This window comes from Dermochelys coriacea, chromosome 8 (assembly GCF_009764565.3).
Source record: "Dermochelys coriacea isolate rDerCor1 chromosome 8, rDerCor1.pri.v4, whole genome shotgun sequence".
In the NCBI taxonomy this organism is placed as follows: Eukaryota; Metazoa; Chordata; order Testudines; family Dermochelyidae; genus Dermochelys; species Dermochelys coriacea.
Genome location: NC_050075.1, coordinates 73,604,906 through 73,629,415, shown reverse-complemented (window position 1 = coordinate 73,629,415; position 24,510 = coordinate 73,604,906). Strand labels below are relative to the sequence as shown.

Genomic DNA, 24,510 nt, shown 5'->3' with positions numbered 1-24,510 from the left:
GAGGTATGTTTTGGATAGCAGAAGCAGCTTTGACAAATCAAGAGGAAAAATGATGCTGATTTAATGTCCAGAGTTTTGGAAGACTATAGAGTGCTAATTGTAATGAAGCCAACTTAATATAACTGTTTTCTTTATATTCCAAAGATTCGCTAGGGACTTTGCTGCTTGCATACAGGAAACAGTCTGTTGTATTAGAACAAGACCATGTTTTTTACCCTTTAGAATACTACAGAAAGTTTTCTTATAGGAAATGTTACAATTCAGACAAACTCTCATATTTATTTGTAGACAGATCTTCCTGTTTATGTCACAAGACAATTAGCTGAAACCAGGGACTGAGACGATTCAATGCTATTCCCTTACAAGTGTGAAGGGAAGCTGGTGAATAAATCCACATGATGGCAATAAATGTATATGCAGAAATAATTTTTTTTAATGTAACTCTTTATTGCAGTTGGCTTTCAAGTCTTGGCTGTTTGACTTATACATTTAGTTTGCAACAACCAATAAATCTCAAATCAAGAACCTGTGGAAAAAATAAATATATTCCTTTAACTATTAAGAGGAGCTACCTGCAGAAATATGAATTCATTATAAAGAAAGTTTGTCTTTTGTTGTCACACTATTCGACCAAGATATATAGACTTGGGATATTTTGTCTTCAGAGCAGGCCACTGAACAATGAAGTAATCCGAAAAGTAGTAAAGAATTTTTCCAGACAGGGATAAAGTTTCCACTCGGCAGATGCTCTCTACATATACAATGATAACTTTCTTTAGCGCCAGTATCTCAAGAAGAAGGGCAGATATACAGACAGGAACACATGTTCCTGGTCCATTGCACAATATCTAAGAGAAACAAAATATTTAAGAACAAAAGTCAAATATCAGATTTTCTTATACTGTATAGAGATCTTAGATGTTTCCATAAACTATTACTTTTATAAAACGTAGACATTTATTAAAACTAAAGAAAAAGCAAAGGCAAATTTACTGTAAGGTTTACAAGAAAACAAACAGCTGCCAAAAAAACATATTTTAAATATCAAATGTTGTGGGAAGGTGGGAGATGTTGCTTCTTTCCTAGAAGGGACTTTTTTGTGTAGGGATCAAAATTCAATAGCTTTCAGGAACACTACTAGCAAAGCATAGGAGTCAAATGCTGGCCTCAGGCAGAGCTTTCATTGATGACAACAGGAGTTCCATGCATGGGTTTAGGACAAATAAAGCCTGAAGAGTTTAATTAGAATTTCTTGAAACTGGCAATATAGTTATAAACCTCCTGAATTTTGGCCTTGAGTCAGCAAAACACTTAGTACATGTTTAAATGTTTTGCTGAATTGGGGCTTTTATCAAGGCTTTTTAGCTGATCTGCTGAATTATTGGGGGTTTTCTAGTAAGCACTTGGGAGCTTTTACCAAAACTTGTTACCATTATGATCTTTTGTAGCTACATGCATATAATTAATAATAATGCTTTGCACTTGTCATCAGAGGCTCTGTGCCTTACAAACATTAATTACTCTAATGAAATAAAGATTATTTCTATTTTACAGATTGTAAAATGAGGCACAGAGAGGTTTAAGCCAACATTTTCAAACTAGGATGCCTTTAGGCATCTAACCCACATTAAGGGCTTGTCTACAGTGGCAATTTACAGCACTGCAACTTTCTTGACCAAGGGTGTGAAAAAACACCCCCCTGAGTGCAGCAAGTTTCAGCGCTGTAAAGCGCCAATGTAAACAGTGCACCAGCGCTGGGAACCGCTCCTCTTGTGGAGGTGGCTTTAGCGTTGCCAGTGTAGGCTAGCCATTAGTTTCCTAAGTAAAAGTAGCCTGATTCCAGGGGCAGGGGTCAGGGTTACCAAACTGAATGAGACTGTTATCAGCACATTTGGAACAGTTGCAGATTGTTTGGTAAATAATGGAGACACTGTGTTTTATTATGGCTAAAACAACTTTATTTCCCTGGGATGTAATATAAAATAGGAATAATTTTAGATAATAGGGTCACATAATTTGTGTTATAGACTCAGTCCTGCATTTCTCACACCACATTGATATTTAGGTGCCAAACTTTAGGCACTCAGGTGTGAAAATTCTGGCCAAAATTGACTTGGCTAAGATCAAACAGCTGTCCCATACCCAGGAACACAGAACCTGGGAGTCTTGGCTCCCTGTCCCCTGCTCCAGTCAGCAAAACTAATTAAAAACACACGCAACTCCCATTAATTCAGCACTCTCAGGATCTGACCATTAAACTTTGTGTGAAATATACTTATTTTAGACATTTAAATTTTGTTTTCCCAGTTCTCCAACTCTTAAAGACTTTTTTGGGTAGAAAGTTATATATAGTAAGTTTGAGAGACATCTGGGAGTCTTTGGATGACACAGTTTAGGACAACATTTTCTCGTGGGAATCAACAGCCACCAAGCTTATATGCAAAATAAATTCATGTCACTTTTTAGTGTGGTTCTTACAGAAATTAATTATTCACATTTGAGTTTCATTAAACTTTATTAACAACGGGGAAAGACAGTTTAATGGGTAACACTTTTTATACTCTGTAAATCTTTGAAATAATAAGTCAGAAGTACTGAGTATTATGCAGTGCCCCAATTAACCATGAAATGTTTTTGTTACATGTCAACATTAACAAAATACCAATATATTTGTATAATAAAATTACAGTGCAATTCTTTTCATACTAGCCCATATCTGGTTAAGATGAGAGTCAATTGAGACCAATTCTACATATTAGATTTTTAAAATCAAAATAATATGCTGTATTTTCAAAGCAGCTGCTGCACTAGATATTGAGTACTTATGCCAAGGTTTGAAAATCCACTCTCCAAGCTGTTGAGAATGAACGTTGAAGTATAATGTCGGCAAAACTTAAGCTTTCATTTAAAAAATATTCTACCCCCTAATGGTTACAAAGAAATCTTCCAAATGTGAATTAAGTGTAAACAGATACTTTCTTCCTAAGTCTGCACACAGACATAGCGCTTGTCTACACTAGCACTTTACAGTGCTGCAACTTTCTTGCTTAGGGGTGTGAAAACACCCCCCCGAGCGCAGCAAGTTTCAGCGCTGTAAAGTGCCAATATAAACAGTGCACCAGAGCTGGGAGCTGCGTTCCCTGTGCTGGTAGCTACGCCCCTCCCGGAGGTGATTTTTGTAGAGTGCTGTGAGAGCTCTCTCCCATCGCTGCGCCACGACCAAACAAGCCACGTTAAAGTGCTGCCACAGCAGCACTTTAGCATTGCCAGTGTAGACTAGCCCACAGCATTGCAGCAGCAGCATAATCTGGTTAATTTCATCTCTGCTGTTCAGAATCCTAAGGGCGGCAGAGAAACAGTCCAAGATCACTTTGGCTTAATACTGCTTTACCTGTTTTTAGGCATTTTCTATGGCTGTTGAAAGGCATCGAGCTGGACCTGGCGTCTCCCCCTCCCCAAAACTAGCACAGAGTGAACTGACACATGCAGCCACTGCAAATGAAAGCTGCTTTAGTGCAAGTGAATGCAACAATGTACTAGAATGAATGACATTTACTAGCTAAAACACAGAAAACAGCTCACAGCCATACAAAGATTAAATGTCAAGCAAAGGGCTAAAACAAAAACCAGCAAAAGCAGAGAACTTGTGAGTTATTATATTTACTTAGTTTATTTTTCCAATTTATACCTCTAATTACATATTTCAGCTATTCTGATGTTCATAAAATTCAGTAATCAAAAGGAGGACAACAAAGCCCCTACAACCTTAGTAGAAATTTGAAAAATTAATGCAAAATTGTTTTGCATAAGGCCTATCAATAGCTACTGCTCTTTTATTTCTGTTAGAAAATTCCACAGAGTTTGCTCTTTGTGAGCCTGACAACATCAGAGAAATTCATTGCTTTTCTGTATTCTGGGATAGATTCTGCTCCATGTCAGGGAAATGCTCATCATAACTTGGAGGTGATGTACAAAGTGAATTGAAGACAACTGTGCACTCAACTCTGAGGCTGTCCGGTTGCTTGACTAGCTCCTGGCATAAGAACATAAAAGATGCCATACTGGGTCAGACCATGGTCCATTTTGCACAGTATCCTGTCACCAACACAGCTTCAGGGGAAGTGTACAGAACATGGCAATTATGGAGTGATCCACCCATCTTCCATTCCCTGCTTCTGGTAGTCAGACATTTACGGTTGCACCAAGCACAGGGTTGCGTCCCTGATCATCTTAGCTAATAGTCATTGAACATATCCAGTTCTTTTCTGAACCCAGTTATACTTTTGGCCATTACAACATCTCATGGCAATGAGTGCCCCAGGTTAGTTGTGCATTGTGTGAAAAAGTACTTCTTCTTGTTTGTATTAAACCTGCTGCCTGTTAATTTCATCAAGTGACCCATTTTTTCTATTGCATGAAAATGTAAAAAGAAAAGGAGTACTTGTGGCACCTTAGAGACTAACAAATTTATTAGCGCATAAGCTTTTGTGAGCTACAGCTCACTTCATCGGATGCATGAGTAAGCTGTAGCTCACGAAAGCTTATGCTCTAATAAATTTGTTAGTCTCTAAGGTGCCACAAGTACTCCTTTTCTTTTGCGAATACAGACTAACGCGGCTGCTACTCTGAAACATGAAAATGTAAGTAATACTTTTTTCCACACCATTCATGATTTTATAGACCTCTATCTTATCCCACCCTTAGTCATCTCTTTTCTAAACTGAACTGCCCTAATTTTTTTAGTATCTCCACAAATGGATGCCGTTCCATACCCTTGATCACCTTGTTGCCCGTCTTTAAATCTTTTCCAGTTCCACTATATTTTTTTGAGAGGGGGCAATCAGAACTAGACACAATATTAAAGGTGTGGGCACATTTATATAGTAGCATTATATTTTCTATCCCTTTCCAAACATACAGTTAGCCTTTTTGACTGCTGCTGTGCCTTGAGCAGAAGTTTTCAGAAAACTATCCACGGTGACTCCAAGAGCTCTTTATTGGGTGGTAACAGATAATTTAGACCCCATCATTGTGTGTATGTATATATATATATATATATAGCTGGGATTCACCCTCCACTGTGCATTTCTTTGCACTTAACTCTGAATTTCATCTGCCATTTTGTTGCCTGGTCACCTAGTTTTAAGAGAGCCCTCTTTAAGTCCAAAGCAGAATGCAAGGAGATAACAATCTTGAATAATTTCATTAATTTGCAGTGGTGTTTTTAGCATGTTGGTTCCAGGACATTAGAGAGACAAGGTGGTGAGGTAAAACCTTCCCTCTTATCCCATGGCTTCTTAGTTTCCTTAATAGCCTTTGGTACCTTGTCAAAGGCTTTCTGAAAATCCGAGTACATTATATTGATTGGATGACTCTTCTCCACATACCTGTTGACTCCCTCAGAGGATTCTAATAGATTGGTGAGACATGACTTCCCTTTACAAAAGCCGTGTTGTGTCTTCCCCAACAAATCGTGTCTAAGTGTCTAATAATTCTGTTCTTTACTATTGTTTCGACCAATTTGCCCAGTACTGCAGCTAAGCTCACTGGACTGTAAGTGCCAGGATCTCTCCTGGAACCCATTTTTAAAATTGGCATTATGTTAGCTACCTTCCAGTCATCTGGTATGGACGCTAACTTCAGAGCTAGGTTACATACTACAATGAGCAGTTCTGCAATTTCATATTTTAGTTTCTTTAGAACTCATGGGTGAATACCATCTGGTACTGGTAACTTATTACTATTCAGTTTATTTATTTGTTCTAAAATCTCTTCTATTGACACATCAGTTTGTGACAGTACTTCCAATTTGTTGCCCCAAAAGAATAACTTTGATGTGGGTATCTGCCCCACATATTCTACAGTGGAGACTGATGCAAATAATTCATTTAGCTTCTCCAAAATGGCCTATGACTTAGAGCAGGCTTCAGGCTTTTCTCATTTATGCTGACTGATAATGGACCCCCAAGGGATGTTATAGCAACTGGGGATAAGCCAGGCCTAAGAAAGCATTGGCCATGTCTCCATTTCCCAGTTCATTGCTTGCACAATTAACTAGGATGGGAGTGGAGGTGGCAGAAGAGTGCTATAGTGGCTCTGTGCCACCCAAAGATTCCAGACATCTTTGTGCCACCAGGGTGATTCAAAGCTAACTCAATGTACAGGTGCCTAAATATCTTTAAAAAGCTAACCCTAAAAGCTGAACTGTCATTGAAAGTCAATAAGACTTGTATTCCTAAGTCACTTTTGAAAATGGGACTTAGGCACTTATGAAAATTTGAAAATTATGAAAATTTTACCCCTTGTCTTCAAATTTGTCTGTAAAGTACCTAATATAGTTTTAATGTTATAGTGATTATTATAAAAAAGATGCACGCTAGGGTGAAAGGGTTAAATCTTAATGACAAGTCAGATATTCACTTCTATAAATTTGATCACTGCTTATTAAATACCGTAAAATAGGTAACTATCACAACTCATTACATCATGCCAGTGCACCAAAACAGCAAGAGATCCAGAGGAAATACTGCTCTTTAACCTTGAGAAACGGTATCCATGGATGGATAAAGTATCCTCATGGATGGATAAAGCAATGTCATGCTCTATCTTTTTATTATAAATGAAAAAGGCCTGTCAATTGGTTCTTTGTTTTAATGCTAATTTTGACATGGCATTACTCATCTGCAGTGAAACCTTATCACTGGACAATAAAAATTAAAGGACAATTTAACAAGAGTTTAAAGGGAAAAACAATGGGCCGGGGTCTTTTGCTTCATTATAATTAACATTGGAGGCCTGAATGTTTTTTTTTGTTTTGTTTTTTTAAATTCTGTTGTGTTTTAGTTTTTATATTAGAAATATCTGTAGGGCCTATTTAGATTGGAAAACTGTAGAATTACTGAAAAAAAAAAACAGACTTATCTCTGAAGAGCCAAGAGATTGAAAGCTGAGGATCTGTGCAGAGAACAGACTTTGTAAGATTACTTAAAAACTCCTTGATTTTGTTGACACAGTTCAATAGCAAATTGATGTGTTTGGGGGAAAAAGAAATATTTGCTGAATCTTTAACACCACAGCCGCTTCAGTTAAAGTGTGAAAGCTCACAATAAACTTCTGAGATCTTCCCATGGTCCTCCAGCAACACTAGGGAAGTCCCAAATTCACATTCTTGATATTCTAAAGGTAAAAAACAAGTGCGGGGGGAGGTAAGGAAGGGAATAAGAAACAAAGGGGAAAAAATCCTGGAGATCCTCTTTTTCTACATAAGAAAAAATCAAAAAAGGCAAAATTCCAGTTTTTTTTTTCTAAAAAAGCCTTTGTGGCTTCATTTAAGAAATAGTAAGAAAAGTTTCAAGTACAAAAGGAATAAGAAGTCAGCAAGAAAAAAATAGGGCCTTTAAAAATATTACTAAATTGTTATAGACTGACAGACAGGGACTACTTTAAAAGTGTTTAGTTGCTTGTCTCAGTATTCTCAAAGGAGGATTGGTAAGAAATGCCAAAAAACAGTTTCCATGGAGAAAAAGAAGAGAATTACCAAAATAAACCAGGATCCTCAATGAGATCAAGAAATTAAAATGACTGAAAGTGACCAAACTTCTTAGCCCACAGCATTTTTCAGTGGAGGACTTTCACATTCACTTATGGAACTCTACTTCAAACAGATCACCAGAGCCAAAGTTTAGTGGCCTTTAGGGCCCACTGTAAGGTGCAACTGGCTAACCAGATTCTGGAATTAATTTTCAGAAGACAGATATTCACTAGAGAAGGCAGCCACTGTCCCAAAGCAGCTGCAGTCTGTCTACCATTTGTGTGTAGTATTATTGTATGCAGCTTATTTTAACTGCATGTTTTTATCTGAGGCACCCATATGCTGTACTGTTGGGAGCTGTATAAAAATACTTAAATAAAAAGTTTTATAATATGTAACAGCAAATTACAATATGTGGAGCTTACAAAAAATAGCATTAAGAAGTTCTTTTGACTAGGGTGGGCAAAAAGTAAACCTTCCAAGGAGAAAAAAAGATAATAAAACCTAAAAACTGTATATACATATGCTTGCTTGACAACAATCCTACAATTGAACTTTAAAAAACACAATTCTCAATGTGGCTTTCATTAGCATGGATCAGAAACGTTGAAAAAGGTATTTTTGAGGTAGTTAAGTGTGACTTTTGTTATATGCATATAAACATGTTCATAAGATAGCAATTGATATGCTACATATAAAACTATGTGATGTGAGGAAAAGTAAAACACTAATTATTTTCACGAGGCAGAAGATGAGTGAGATAGATTTATACGTAGAAAGAAGTTAAATCTAGAGGCTGATCATAGGACTGGGAGCCAGGAACCTAGCTCTAACCTTAACCCTGACATTGTCTCTCTCGGGAGACCAGAGTTATGTCATTGGTAATATTTTTGTAAGAATTGGTCAACAATGGTAAAGTGACTCATAGACTTTAACGTCAGAAGGGACCATCATGATCATCTAGTCTGACCTCCTGCACATTTCAGGCTACAGAATCTCACCCACCCACTCCTGTAATAGACCCCAAACCTCTGGATGAGTTACTGACATCCTCAAATCAGGGTTTAAACACTTCAAGTTACAGAGAATTCACCATTTACACTAGTTTAAACCTGCAAGTGGCCTGTGCTCCATGCTGCAGAGGAAGGCAAAAAAACCCCTCAGTCTATGCCAATCTGACCTGGGGAAAAATTCCTCCCAAACCCCATATATGATGATCAGTTAGACCCTGAGCATATGGGCAAGACCCAAAAGGCAGATACTACAGAGAATTCTTTCCCAGGTAACTCAAGAGCCCTCCCCGTCTAGTGTCCCATCTCTGGGCGTTGGGGATTTTTGCTACTGGTTTTTGCCGCCGATGGGCTACATGCCACTGTAGGCAGTCCCATCATACCATCCCTTCCATAAACTTATCAAGCTCAGTCCTGAAGCCAGTTAGGTTTTCTGCCCCGACTGCTCCCCAGTGCTTTGAAGATGAAAAGTTCTATATATGTGTAAAGTATTAAACAAAGAACAGAAGACTCCCCCATGTTTTAGTAAATCCTGGAAGAGAGCTTAGACTTAATTTTCTGTGGTTAAACTTTCCTTCCTTTTATATACTGTGCAACTTACACAGCTGACCTTTTTCCTTTTCCTACTTTGGTTTCTGTTATACATGTTAAGTGTTTCTTATCTAAAAAAGGATAATAATAGATGAGACATAATATAAAAACAGTACAGTACCGGACAAACTATGGGGTGGCGGAATGTTTGGCACACAAAACAAGTTATTAGATTCCTCTTACTAGCAGAATCACACACAGTGCACTTGTTTAAAAAGTGAAAAATAGGAAAGGCTTACCACAAAGATCTAATGAGAATCATGATATAAAGGAACAATAACTTATTGTCCATCATAGCAACTTGCTCAAGTACTGTGAACTTAAGACATTTTGAACATAATACAGAGAATGGAAAAATCTTAGCTAAGTGAAATAACGGTCTCCTTTCATATACAGTTTCATTGTGTGAGGCTTTATCTACGTTTGTTATGGTGAACTTAACTAGCTTAAGAACTGGGCATCTTACAATGCTTAATTATTTCTAAGGTATTGTACTTGGATATAAAAATATAGGTTAAGATTTGGAGAATATAGGTTAAGATTTGACTTGTGATTTTGGTTGATAAAACACTTTAAAGGGATGTAATTTTCAAAAAACGATGAGCACTGTGCTCTAAAAATCAGGCCCCTCTAAGATGTCTCAAGTTTGACAACAAAAATCACTAGTCACTTTTGAAAATCTTAGCCACCGAATCTGTCTGAAAAGGATTAGACCTAATCTACGAAAAATGCTTTTTTTTTTTTTTTTTTAAAAACCAAGCACCTGAGCTGGAAAGGCCTCCTGAGAATTGTTCAGCATCATCAACTCCTAATGACTTCAGGATAGGATGCTGAACTCTGCTCCCTAACACAAAGCACAAACTACAGGGCTTTGCCATGAGCCCAAGGCAAGGTATGAAAGGAGATGTTATCCTCCCCACAACTAAGGGACAAGGCACATAACACAAGTGTTAGTTTCTAAGGTGCCACAAGTACTCCTGTTCTTTTTGCAGATACAGACTAACATGGCTGCAACTCTGAAAAGTGCAGCTGAGTCTGCTGCGTCCCTTATGGTTTTTTTGGTCCATGGACCCACTAGTTATGCCATCGTAAGTCTACCCACTGCAAAGCTTGCCTTTGCAGTACACAGGGAGCTCACTGCAGGATTCTCCTTGTTCTCCACCTACTGAAGAGTGGAACTGCAGCAGTTCTGCTGCATTTGGGACTTTCTGATGCCCAGGACACGTTTCACTTCACGAAGGCCAGATCTTGCATTCCTCATGCTCCTAAAAACTTCCACTGAAGCAAGAGGGGTTTTAGGTGCACAAGGATTTGTAGGATCAGTCATTCCTATATATAAATGGTTTAGAAGTATTCCTAACTCCTCCTTTTTCCCAAGAAAAAGTACAGCAGAAAAATATTTGCCTACACTGATAAAACCTAAAGTCTCTATAGCTTCCAGTGTTACAAATACTTGGTTCTTGACTTGATCTGATAAATTTTGGAACACTAAGCAAAGTAATATTTGGGTGCTGATTTTTATATCAGAAATTTTACACAAATGCTGTCAACTCAATTCTAGTATTCATTTCCCCCTCTCCTAAGTCTTATAAAGTAAGGAACATGATATTCTGCCAAGAATGTAGGGAGGTGGGGTCCACTAACCACATTTTCACCAAAGGAAAATTAAATATAAGCAATTGTTTCACGTACTACACATCTAGAATATTTTTATTGGCAAAAAAGGTATTTTAGTCTCTATTTTTGCCCTCATAACTATTCTATAATCTTTACAAGCACTCTAACTTTTATTCTCACATATTTTGAAGTGATCACTGATGTATGCTGTTTAAAAATTTACAATGTTCTTAAATTTTCTTAATAAATAAAACTGTGTAGGATTTCAGTGCAGAGGGCTTATGGACCTTGGCAAAGATGTACTCTTTCTTTAAACTATTATTCATTTTATCACGACAGACTTTTTTTTTTAAATGTTAAAAGCATTACATGTATACTAAACTATCAATAGATTAGCAATTTTGAACAAGTTCTGACAATTCTACCAGCAAATGTCACCGTTATATGAAGTTCCTCTTACAAACAAAGGATCAATTGAATTATATAACAGTTAGTTACTTCACAGTGTTCTTCTCATATGATTTTCCATGTCGGCTCCTTTGGTAGCATATTAAGCTGCTCAGTTAGATTTTTCCAGTCAATTTCACTCAGAATGATAACTCGATAAAATAGATACTCATTAAATTTCCTAATGCACTCATTACTCTGATCTCCTACAGGCTGTCTGTTTAATTTGGATAAAAGGCACTTTATCTTTTCTTTGCTTTTATTTTTTAATTGATGTGTGGAGAGAACAGCAGGGTGCTCCACAATGACTTCTCCTTGATCTTCTGTTTTATTTAAACTGCGTGTGAGGTTTGCTGTGACACAAACTTATCTGGACTAATTAAGCCAATGAGATCAGGATCAGGCCCATAAACAGATCATTTACAGCAGTGGTTCTCAACCAGGGGTACATGTACCCCTGGGAGTATGCAGAGGTCTTCTAGGGGGTACATCAACTCATCTAGATATTTGCCTAGTTTTACAAACAGGTTACATAAAAAGCACTAGCTAAGTCAGTTCAAGCTAAAATTTCATAAAGACAATATCTTGTTTATACTGCTCTATATACTATAACTGAAACGTATGTACAATATTTATATTCCAATTGATTTATTTGATAATTATATGGCAAAAATGAGAAAGTAAGCAATTTCTCAGTAATAGTGTGTTGTGACACTTTTGTAATTTTATGTCAGATATTGTAAGCAAGTAGTTTTTAAGTGGTGAAACTTGGGGGGTACAAAAGACAAATCAGACTCCTGAAAGGGATACAGTAGTCTGGAGAGGTTGAAAACCACTGATTTACAGAAACTATCTTGTTGCAGTGTACTGCATATGTACTTAATCTTAATGCTATTTAGAATTACTATACTAGATAACTGAAGATTATATTAGAGATGGGTCAGAACCAAAACCCTGAATCCAAGCACACTAACTTTGGGGAAGTTTGGTTCCAATTTAAATTTTTGTGGTGGGCGCATCTTTACTAAATATATTCATAAATGCAAGAATGACAAAATTGTGAATGCTTATGATTTATTAAATTGCACTGGGTGATAGTAACAGAAACATATTGGCTTTAAATAGCATGAATTTACATATTTGAGGACAAATGAAAAAAATTACTACAATAGGTTACATCTAATCTACATTTTGATAAGTGGCATATCTGCTTAAATGAGATCATTGCCAGGGAACAGGCTAAGTAATTAATTTCAGTGACTCTAAAATTGAATAAATTGACATGTAGTTGAAAAGTTCATGTAAATGGGCACCTGAAGCTAGATTTGCCAGTAAGTACCTCGAGGCTCTGTGCCAAAGAGAGAAATACAGAAACAGAGGGCAGTTTTAAAATGTAGTCCGAACCCTACTAACATGTACTGCTCAAGTGAAGTACTGACTCCCTGTTTGGTTTGAACCTTCCCTGCCCAGATGGGCCACACCCACTCTCAAGGCTAAACAACAGGGACTGCAGGTAGCTTGTGCTACTGCATTCCTACTCCTTGCCAAGATAACCATCAAGAAGCAAATGCAACCTGGACTGTGTCAGCTTCTATCAGTTTGATGGAGGGAGTGCAATGAGCTTCAATGAAGTATTCTAAGTTACTTGCAAACCTAAAGTATCAGAGGGGTAGCCGTGTTAGTCTGTATCCACAATAACAATGAGGAGTTTGGTGGCACCTTAAAGACTAACAGACGTATTTTGGCATAAGCTTTCGTGGGTAAACCCCCCACCCCCCCACTTCTTCAGATGCATGGAGTGAAAATTAGAGATGCAGGCATAAATATACTGATACATGAAGAGAAGGGAGTTACCTTACAAATTCCCTTTTACCAAGTTACCTTGCAAACCTAAAGGGATACTTTGGTATCCTAGGTTTCTAATGTGCAACCCTATGTTTGTTTCCTGCTGCATCCCTATTCTAATATGGATGACAAGAGATTTAAACTTACTTTAATATATTCTTAGGTGCTTAGTACACTAAGTAATTCATTACAGTGAATATGTATGATATACTGCTAAGAAATTTCCTTAACTGGGACAACCATTTATTTGACACCTGAAAGTGCCAATTACAAAGATTGTATTTTACTGTAAAATATGTAAAATTACATATAGTATGTCAATTAAATTTGGCAAATTTCATAAAATATTCTTTGCCGTACATCATTCTATAAGTAATTAAGCCACATTTCGGGCTAAAGTCAATAATTATTATCCTCCACAGCCACAGACTACAGATATTTTACTGGTCCCCAGCCATGGAGTCCAACTGTAGATTTTCCACAATAAAATTTAACACTTCCCTTCTTTTTAGTGACTATTAAGAAATCTGCAGGGTGTCCTTTCCAACATGCAGTTCCTGACTGTGAAGCCACGGTGTCATATTTGACAACTGCGCTACTTACTACAATGCCAAAGGTTCTCTATTAAGCATGTTCAGGGTATTACTCAGATATCCTACTACAGAGAAATATCTTCCCTGACATCAGTTCAAAATTCTGTTGCCGCTGTAGATGATATCATAGGCATGTTAAATAGCAGGGAGTGAAAGCACTACACAGCTTTATCTGTTTAAGAATTTAGTCTATTGTGAATTAGAAACAGAATTTTGGATTGGTAAGGAGGAGCATGGATTTTGTTCTAGCATACCATTTTAGCTTGATCCTTTGGTCCCTTCTTAATGGGAGTTTTACTTGAGTAAGGACCGTAAGCCTAAGTGTACACACATCGTATATTTATTAATGGTTTGATATCCCAAACAGCTACTCCCATTTCGAACAGATTAGCATTTCATCATTAACAAGGTTTGTTTTACATACCAGATCTGGCTTTAGTCTGAAAGTCAAAGGAAAGGAGTAAAGTATGGAGTACAGTGTTGTCAGTACTGAAGAGCTCCAAGACTGGTGCACCTCCCGACATCTGGGAATACGATTAAGGGTAAACTGGAAGAGAGTATGATCAACTGAAATAAATTACATTCCTTCTGCAGAATATGTGACAGCATTTATATCTATGTTACTATAAAAACATTTGTTTGTTGTTCATTTTGTATGTTTCCTTATTACATGCACTTGTTATTTCTAAAATCTGGAGTGTAAACCCTTTGATCAAGAACCTTGCTGTGTAAAGTGAATAGTACACTTTGGGGTGGTGTAAAAACAACACGTCTTGTATACCAGAATATCAGAACAACAATACCAGAACTCTGCTCCCCCATCCCATCCCACCCCACATTACTTTAAAATACTTCTAGCTCAATAAAAGTACACATATGGAGCAACTTCATCTGCAATATGTTAACTTAGTGCCCCACCTAGTGGACAATACAAAGCATTGTTAAGACATTTTTGTGTTTGTACTCATCGGATACAATTTTCTGACTTTTGCAAGTGTAAACGGGGAGTGGAGTTATAGTAGTGTAAAAACTGTGGTAAGCAAGAAGAGAATCTAACGAGTCAGTGGCCAGCATACTCTGTTGTTTTAATCACGATTTCAAAAAATATTTATTAAATAAATGATATTCCTATCCTTTAAATGAATGGATCTGCAACAAAACTGACAGAAAAAGTGTTTGAATAAAGAAATAAATAATTGAGAAAAGTAATATTGTAAATTTCTTTAGAAACGAGTAAATTAAAGGGAGGGGGAGAGAGAACATTCAGTAATCAAGAAAGATACCTGCAGAATCTGAAATTTATTTTTCTCTTCCGCCGTCCTTCCGCCCCTAGCCCCCCACCCCAAAACCACACACAACAAAATAACACATGAATAACAGAATTTAGATTCCACACATCCTTGCTAGTAGGCTTTTGGACCTGATGGAAACAATTCTAGAACACATAGATGGGTCAAAAGTCAGTCTCTATGCACACTGAAAAATTGTCCTCCAGTGAAACTCCAAACAAACGTGCCATGTGTGATAGCAGTTTTAGTGAGGTGGACAACTATTTGCTAAGAACTGGCCAGAAGCTGCTAACTCATTTCATGAAGGCCACCAAACAGTCATCAAATGGTAATGAATCTCAGTCACTATCAACTTGTCAGAATTCCAACTGATGACCTGGAAGTGAAATGCTCGTAATCTCCTCACCGAAACCATAATTTTTCCACTCATTCTAAATACACCAGTCTTAGCTAAAATCATGTTTTCCTGATGAGTGGTGGTTTGAAGTCAGGAAAGACCAAGTTTTAAGACAGTTACTTGTTTAATAAAAAGTAAACTAAAGATAAAGAGAAAAGTTGGGTAGAGATCTGTTTCTGTACAGAGGGTTGGAAAGAATGGTTAAAAAGCAGCAGAAGTAACAGAATATAGCATTATTCCAATAGACTTTGTAATGTGGCTACACATTTGATATACAAATTTGCATTATTGTCACAAACTTTTTTCTTTAAATACTGTTATTTTGTGTCATCTGTGTTATGACACTTTGTGAAAACATTCTGTTTAACATCTATAGACAGTATTAAATCTTGACATGGAATTGTATAGAAGGGAGGCTTGTGCCGAAAGCACTGAACTGCACAGTGTCATATAAATAAATGAAAGTTACCACAGTGTATGAGGGAACTTGACACAACAGTTATATGGAATGCTTTTCAAAAACGACATTCCTTAAGAAAAACCGTAGAAAGCTTACCTACACATGGTTAACTAAGAAAGTTTTAAACTTATGATTTCCACCAGCCCCCCAACGTATATTTTTTGTTTTAGAAATTAAATTCTTGCAGTAACATGTTCCACCTCTACTATGATACAAAAGCTATAACAGTAAGCACTTAAATCTGATAAATCTTTTAATGGAAATCAGCATATCATGCTCATATACCAGATAGGAACCAAGTGATCTTTTTCATCTCCAATATGATTTTATAAGGTTGTGTTTATTTATAATTGCTTTTTCTGCACACAGAAAACCTTTCATTGTTAGTCAGATATCAAATTGTTCAAACTGACAGTTCCACAACAGATGACTGGAGAACTGTAAGTTTAAACATCAGTGCTGTAGCCCTTTATTATCTAGTGACTTTTTAAATTATTTTGCCAAAGCATGCAAGGAGAGGTAGTGAAAGTTTGCCATTGCCGTGGCCCATTACAGTATTGTACTGTATTTGCTTTCTTTTGATATCTGCTGCTGCCTGATTGTGTATTTCCCATTCCAAATGAGGAGTGTGGTTGACCAGTCAGTTTGTAATGCTGGTGTTCAGAGGTTCTACTGTACTATATTGTGTACAACTGATCAAGCTTTCTTATGAGTATGTATTTAACTTACCTGGGAATTGGCAAAAGTTTCAGCTCTTTTTTGTTCAAAAGTACGTATTTTATCTTCACTCATCTTATCTGAATCTGCAAAAATGTAATGTCTAGGAGAGTATGACTGGGACAAACTGCTGAGTAACCTCAGGATTTCTGTTGTGTGTCCTCCTGGGGGGAAAAAACCATCGAAGCTAGTTATTATACGAAATATTTGGCAACTTCCATTTGAAAACATGCTGCTGGGGGTCACTTCTTCCTTTAAGAAACATTGCCAATATTAGCATCACTCACCCTCCTCTGAGATTTAATTTAATTTAATTAGGGGCTGTTTGTGATGATTAAGGTAATATGGAGACAGTTCAACTCTCTCTGAAGTTAATTTAAAGACTCACTGATTTTAAATGGGAGTTGGACCAGGCCCATACAGAGGACATATTGTAGAGACTTTGGTTTTCCAATGTCCTGTATATGTCACAAATACAGTTGAGCCAACTGTTCTGGTTATAGCACAGTTTAATCTTGACCTGTTTACACACACTTGCCATTTGCAGAGAGGATGGGGTTTGACACCTGTCTTAACTATGTGCTATGGTCAGACTTAAAGCCTTGGACATGTTATCACCATATGCAAGCCATTCCAGGTCATGATCCCCTTACCAGCCAGCACCAACACTTTTGGGTCTATGCTGGACATCTGGAAGCAACGTGGGATACTGTGATTACAAATGTCTTTGTATCACTCCAGCTCTTCCCTGCCACCTGCTTTTCACTAGCTTCTACCAGTGTAACTAATCTAGCGCCTGATCTTCACTGGGCTGTAAAGTGATTTTAATAATATGGTTAAAACAACTCCTGTATGTCAAGGTAAGACAACTATAATAGTTGGAGGACTATCATATCATCCCTGAAATGGTCAATTTTCCTGTTAATAGAACCTCATGTGACTCTACATATGTAACCTCATTTATACATTAATAACATGACAATTTTGGGTACCAGTCTTAAAATGTAGGTACCTCTCATTTTTATTCCTTTCTTCCTCCTGCATGTTCTTCTCTCTTTTTAGGAGGAGCAGGCACACAGTTACACTATGCTCATATGCAAAGACAGAACCCAGGTAGCCAGTTAAATAGTGAAACTGAATATGACCCCACTCCTGTAAGCTGCAAGTGCAACACTCATTAAAGCTGACGGGAATTCCCTGTCCTTAGGGCATGCAGGATCAGATTTTAGAACAGTACTATTTTATGCCCTGATCTTGCAAACAGTTATGTACTCAAATGAAGCATGTGCATGAGTGTTTGCAGGATTGGGGCCCTAGTTACTTTCACTCTACCATGGAATTGCAGAGGTAGACCAAACTAAAGTAAGTAAAACCAGTTGTACTCTGGCAGCTGTTGTCCATTTTCACTGGTGGCAAATATCATCTGGAAGACTCTAACACCCAATATATGCCATTAGGATGCATGCCATAGGCATTTATACATGGCAGGAGACTGACAGAAAAAAACAATGGTATCTAGACTCCCATATTTCAGCACCTGGGCAAAAACACATAATTGTCAATTTTACTTAAATTTTTGCACAGTATATTTTGGAAGTGTTCTGAAGGAGATCTCCTTAGATCAGTAGTGGGATTGAAAATTTAAAATCTTTATATTTAAATCTATTATAGTGACACTATAGGAGGAGGCTCCCCAGTTCAAACTCAATCACGTATCTTTATTAGTGTGGTTTATTTATTTTTAAAATTACCTTAAGCCTTCACTGGGTTTGATGTGAGAGTGATTTTCACATAGCAGATATAATGTATCTTGTGTGTTTTTGTTTGTTTGTTTTTGTTTTTTAAAGTGTGCAAAAATGAAGTTTAAGAAAAAAAATTATGAGTAAAAAACCTAAGTATGCACTGGAGGTGGCTTGTAAAAAAAAAAGCTAAAAATGGAGCAAAAGATGCTACCACATTCTTACTTCTTCTCTTTAGATTTGTGTGTGTTGTATTATGTACTCTTCCGTTGTCATTCCAAAAGAGGCCCATTCCCTCTGTTCTTAACCACACATTTCCTTGTAGAGGGCGTCTTTCACACTTAGTTTTCTGTGCCTTAAGAATAAGTGATACAGCTAGTGTTTATTTCCTTGAAAGCATAGCAAGGTCCTAAAAGACATATTTAACATTATTTCCCTCCACATCCTATACTTCACATGCTGCCCATACATCTGTGTAATGTTGCCAAGCTGTATTACAGCCCCAGAGCTCAAGCCCAGCAGGAGATACATGTCAATAATATTAATAAATAAGTATACCATGGTAGCACGCAAAGGGCCCCATCTCTGTTGGAGCTTGATTTTTGCAATCCTAGCAACGGAAAGGTTACACTCTTAACATAGATTTCAGAGTAGCAGCCATGTTAGTCTGTATTCGCAAAAAGAAAAGGAGTACTTGTGGCACCTTAGAGACTAACAAATTTATTAGAGCATAAGCTTTCGTGAGCTACAGCTCACTTCATTGGATGCATTTGGTGGAAAAAACAGAGGGGAGATTGATATACACACACAGAGAACATGAAACAATGGGTTTATCATACACACTGTAAGGAGAGTGATCACTTAAGATAAGCCATCACCAGCAGCAGGCGGGGGAAAGGAGGAAAACCTTTCATGGTGACAAGCAAGGTAGGCTATTTCCAGCAGTTAACAAGAATATCTGAGGAACAGTGGGGGTGGGGTGGGTGGCAGAAATAACATGGGGAAATAGTTTTACTTTGTGTAATGACTCATCCATTCCCAGTCTCTATTCAAGCCTAAGTTAATTGTATCCAGTTTGCAAATTAATTCCAATTCAGCAGTCTCTCGTTGGAGTCTGTTTTTTGAAGCTTTTTTGTTGAAGGATAGCCACTCTTAGGTCTGTAATCGAGTGACCAGAGAGATTGAAGTGTTCTCCAACTGGTTTTTGAATGTTATAATTCTTGACGTCTGATTTTTGTCCATTCATTCTTTTACGTAGAGACTCTCCAGTTTGACCAATGTACATGGCAGAAGGGCATTGCTGGCACATGATGGCATATATCACATTGGTAGATGCGCAGGGGAACGAGCCTCTGATAGTGTGTCTGATGTGATTAGGCCCTCTGATGGTGTCCCCTGAATAGATATGTAGACAGAGTTGGAAACGGGCTTTGTTGCAAGGATAGGTTCCTGGGTTAGTGGTTCTGTTGTGTGATGTGTGGTTGCTGGTGAGTATTTGCTTCAGATTGGGGGGCTGTCTGTAAGCAAGGACTGGCCTGTCTCCCAAGATCTGTGAGAGTGATGGGTCATCCTTCAGGATAGGTTGTAGACCCTTGATGATACGTTGGAAAGGTTTAAGTTGGGGGCTGAAGGTGATGGCTAGTGGCGTTCTGTTATTTTCTTTGTTGGGCCTGTCCTGTAGTAGGTGACTTCTGGGTACTCTTCTGGCTCTGTCAATCTGTTTCTTCACTTCAGCAGGTGCGTATTGTAGTTGTAGGAATGCATGATAGAGATCTTGTAGGTGTTTGTCTCTGTCTGAGGGGTTGGAGCAAATGCGGTTATATCGTAGAGCTTGGCTGTAGACAATGGATCGTGTGGTATGATCTGGATGAAAGCTAGAGGCATGTAGGTAGGAATAGCGGTCAGTAGGTTTCCGATATAGGGTGGTGTTTATGTGACCATCGCTTATTAGCACCGTAGTGTCCAGGAAGTGGATCTCTTGTATGGACTGGTCCAGGCTGAGGTTGATGGTGGGATGGAAATTGTTGAAATCACGGTGGAATTCCTCAAAGGCTTCTTTTCCATGGGTCCAGATGATGAAGATGTCATCAATGTAGCGCAAGTAGAGTAGGGGCATTAGGAGACGAGAGCTGAGGAAGCGTTGTTCTAAGTCAGCCATAAAAATGTGGGCATACTGTGGGGCCATGCAGTGGCCATCGCAGTGCCGCTGATTTGAAGGTATACATTGTCCCCAAATGTGAAATAGTTATGGGTGAGGACAAAGTCACAAAGTTCAGCCACCAGGTTAGCCGTGACATTATCGGGGGTTCCTGACGGCTTGTAGTCCATCTTTGTGTGGAATGTTGGTGTAGAGGGCTTCTACATCCATAGTGGCCAGGATGGTGTTTTTAGGAAGATCACCAATGGACTGTAGTTTCCTCAGGAAGTCAGTGGTGTCTCGAAGATAGCTGGGAGTACTGGTAATGTAGGGCTTGAGGAGGGAGTCTATATAGCCAGACAATCCTGCTGTCAGGATGCCAATGCCTGTTTTTTCCACCAAATGAATCCGATGAAGTGAGCTGTAGCTCACGAAAGCTTATGCTCTAATAAATTTGTTAGTCTCTAAGGTGCCACAAGTACTCCTTTACTCTTAACATAATAAAATACTACTCTGTCACCTAGTGGTGGATGAAGTGGTCTTGCATATTACAGCAGAAACATACAACAGCGCACTAATAGCATTACTGGCTGTAGTGTGGGGTATAACGCCTCCCTCCCAGCCTAGGTGCATTTTACCCTTTGGCCCACCTGGTTGCTGAAGCATGACCCATAATTTCCGGGGCATCTCCGAGCATCACCCTGGCATCCCTGTTAATGACTCCACGGATTTCCTCATATTGTCCCTTGGACCTCACTCCACTTTCCACCCTTAGCTGCCTCTTGCTTCTCTATGGCCCTCCTGCTGAGGCGGGCGCCCTGCCGCAGGAGCCAGGCTCCACCGGCCCACTCTCCATGTCGGGACACAGCTGTTGCCTGGGGACACGACAGCTCCAAGCAACACCACCGCACGGGGCTCAAGCACACTTCCCAACGTGCCCCAGACTACCCACCGCCCAGCTGTCACCCACAGGACTACACGTCCCAGCATGCCCCAGAATACCCGCCGCCCAGCTGCCACCCACAGGACTACACGTCCCAGCATGCCCCAGAATACCCGCCGCCCAGCTGCCGCCCACAGGACTACACGTCCCAGCATGCCCCAGAATACCCGCCGCCCAGCTGCCGCCCACAGGACTACACGTCCCAGCATGCCCCAGAATACCCGCCGCCCAGCTGCCGCCCACAGGACTACACGTCCCAGCATGCGCCGCTCCCGAGGGCACCAGAGGCCACGCTGGGAGCTGTAGTTCACGGCGGCGACAGCCCCTGGGAGTTTTGCCGGTGCGCTGTGCTGCCCTCTGCCGGCCGGACAGGGACCGCGCCCGCCTCTACTCACCGGAGCCGGCCACCACCAGGAGGCTGAGGGGAGCTGTCCGCGGGCTGCTGTTCCGCCTCGATAGGAAAAGCCGCACAGTGAGCAGCAGCAGCAGCAGCAGCAGCAGGGCAGCGGCGCCCAGCGCGGCAGGGAGGGCGTCCATAAAAGCCCGACAGGGACGGACACGGAATCCCCCAGAACGAGGAAGACACGACGCGAAAACTACGGGGGCCGTAGCAGCTCAGACTTACTCGCTTCTGTATACGCGCTTCGTCATGGGGCGAGCGAGCATCTCCCTTCTCCCGCCCACCCCCGCCGCCCGGAAAGTCAACACGGGTCCTTCCGCGCGCGCCCCAGTGAGTGCCTCCGCTGCGCCCCCACCCCCCGCGCACCGGACCCGCCGCCGCCCTCCCCCCGGCTCCAGCGCGCCTTGCGGAAGCGGGCGCCGGGCTCCCCTGCAGTGAGCTAGTAGGAAGCTGAGGTTAGAGGCCAGGGTTCGGTGTGAGGCGCCGGGGGCCCTGCCGCGCCGCCCTGGTTGCGGGCTGGTGAAAAGCTCTGTGAACCTTCCCCTGGTTGACAAGGAGTCAGTGGGTGACGGATGCATGTGAGCGAGTGGGATCAGCTAGGTGAGAGATGGGAGCAGCCGGTATTCACTGAACCCAGGGTCCGAGGGCACACTTGGCTAAGAAGAAATTTGGAGTCCTTTTTAGCTAGCGGGCGCTCAGGGGGAGGAATAATAATGTCTAGCTAGCACTTCACATTTGCAAAGCAATGTCATACCCTAACTGATGTAGGCCTGACCCAGGAAACTCTGTGGGTGAAGTTGCTGCTTAAGCACTAGGGCCACTGAAATTTAATAATCAAGAAAATGGTTTAACAATGTCCTTCCTTCTTGCAGTTCTGTTTTTAATTAGTCCACCAAATGCATCCGATGAAGTGAGCTGTAGCTCACGAAAGCTTATGCTCTAACAAATTTGTTAGTCTCTAAGGTGCCACAAGTCCTCCTTTTCTTTTTGCACAGAGGTAGTCAGTTGAAGGTAAGTAACTACATACGCATTCCTAAACAAACGCCGGAGACTTTTTAAATAAAAGCCAATAAAATAGACTTTGCATAAAGAAAAGGCAGAGCAGGTTTGTACCTATATCCAATTACAAGTAGTTTCATTTATTAATGAGAACAGCAGCAATTGGCATCTGCTTTCACTGCCACAGTTACTAAGCTATGTGATTAACAAACTTATTTGAGCATAAGCTTTCATGAGCTACAGCTCACTGCTCACGAAAGCTTATGCTCAAATAAATTTGTTAGTCTCTAAGGTGCCACAAGTACTCCTCTTCTTTTTTGCGAATACAGACCAATACGGCTGCTACTCTGAAAACTAAGCTATGTGAGTTCCTGGAATTCTATACTATTTCAGTGACAAATTCTGCAACATGTATAAATAAATACTACTGAATTTAATTGTGAGAGATGTAGTATGTCCATCCAATCTTACGAGTTTATCTTTTTAGGCATGCATATTGCCGTCAGCTGAAAGGAGTGTCCAACTTGCTTAAATTATGAGAAATTGAATGGGGACATCTACCCATCGTTCTCTGAAGGATCCATATAATTCCACTGAAGTGTGCAGATTCCCTCAGAATCTCACAAACCACACATATTTGGTGTAATATGTGCATACAATTAATATGCCCCGAATTTATAACAATGTATAAAACTAAGGTAACATATTTCATGGTTTTAGTATTTAGAAAGGTATTTACTTTAGTATCACTTCAATAGGAGATATTTTATTAATGCAGAAGTGTAAGTTCCTACAGGATTCCTCCAGTAATTCACTGCAGATACCCTATTGTGGGCCCAGCCTTCCTATTGACCAAAGAGTCCTGCACTTGCCTGTCAACCCTACTTCTTGGCTGGCTCCCTCACCTATTCATCCCTTTAGAATCTTTGTGGGTCATGTTCCCAGCCCATCAATCTTGGAACATTAATTCATCCTCATTTTTAATAAGATTCATGTCAGTCATGGATTCCTTATAAAAGCTGCAATTTACAAATAAAAATATGCTTTCTGATTGCCAGTCTACATCTTGGGATCTGAAGTAAGTTGAGTCTTTCTAGCTAATGCTGATACCAGTCAGCTCTGTGTTTTTGGGGAACCAGGGCCCAGTATCTAGCCTGTCTGACTCATGAAAGACACCCCCGCCCCCAGCCACTGCTTAAACCAAAACTGATCAGAGAAAAGACTTGCAGAGAGCAATGAAGGGCGGATGGGAGACACACCTAGACCCCTGCTGACAAGGGTGACAAGATTAAGACATCTCCATTAGTATACAGAATGGAAAACAGAGACAACTCCCCTAGTCTCATTTGCATGAAAGATGGGACAGGGAGACATCTTCATTTGCATACAGAATGGAGAACAGAGAATCCCTCTGAACCCCACTGGGACCAGAAAAAGCAGGGAAGTACTGCATCATGGGGGATCTCTGCTCCAGATGTTAATGAACCTATGCCTGCACACTCCCAGCTCAGCAGTTATCAGACCAATTCTAGTAATACTGTAAATCCTTGATTGATATCCAAAATAGTGAAGCAGCCTAGTTGCATTGTGAGCTCCCTGGAAAAAATCACCACCCATAGCCAAGAGTGATCAGCTCCTATTGTCTATCCTAAAGAAAACCCTTGAGTCATCAAAAAAAGAAAAGGAGGACTTGTGGCACCTTAGAGACTAACATTTATTTGAGCATAAGCTTTTGTGAGCTCACGGAAGCTTATGCTCAAATAAATTTGTTAGTCTCTAAGGTGCCACAAGTCCT

General features: G+C 39.8%; 1 protein-coding gene across 2 annotated transcripts; it reads right to left on the bottom strand.

The window, feature by feature from the left end:
• Positions 1–413: 413 nt before the first annotated feature.
• On the bottom strand, positions 414–22,020 carry ALG14 (ALG14 UDP-N-acetylglucosaminyltransferase subunit). 2 transcript variants are annotated; one of them, XM_038412576.2, is made up of 4 exons: positions 21,712–22,020; positions 16,510–16,661; positions 14,059–14,181; positions 414–848 (listed from the first exon to the last, which is right to left on the bottom strand). In XM_038412576.2, exons 1-4 carry the CDS (start codon positions 21,851–21,853, stop codon positions 618–620), a joined length of 648 nt encoding a protein of 215 aa, XP_038268504.1. In that variant the 5' UTR covers positions 21,854–22,020; the 3' UTR covers positions 414–617. The 2 variants fall into 2 exon arrangements, with proteins under 2 accessions (XP_038268504.1, XP_043346465.1); XM_043490530.1 differs by lacking the exon at positions 21,712–22,020 and adding an exon at positions 21,024–21,480.
• Positions 22,021–24,510: the final 2,490 nt, after the last annotated feature.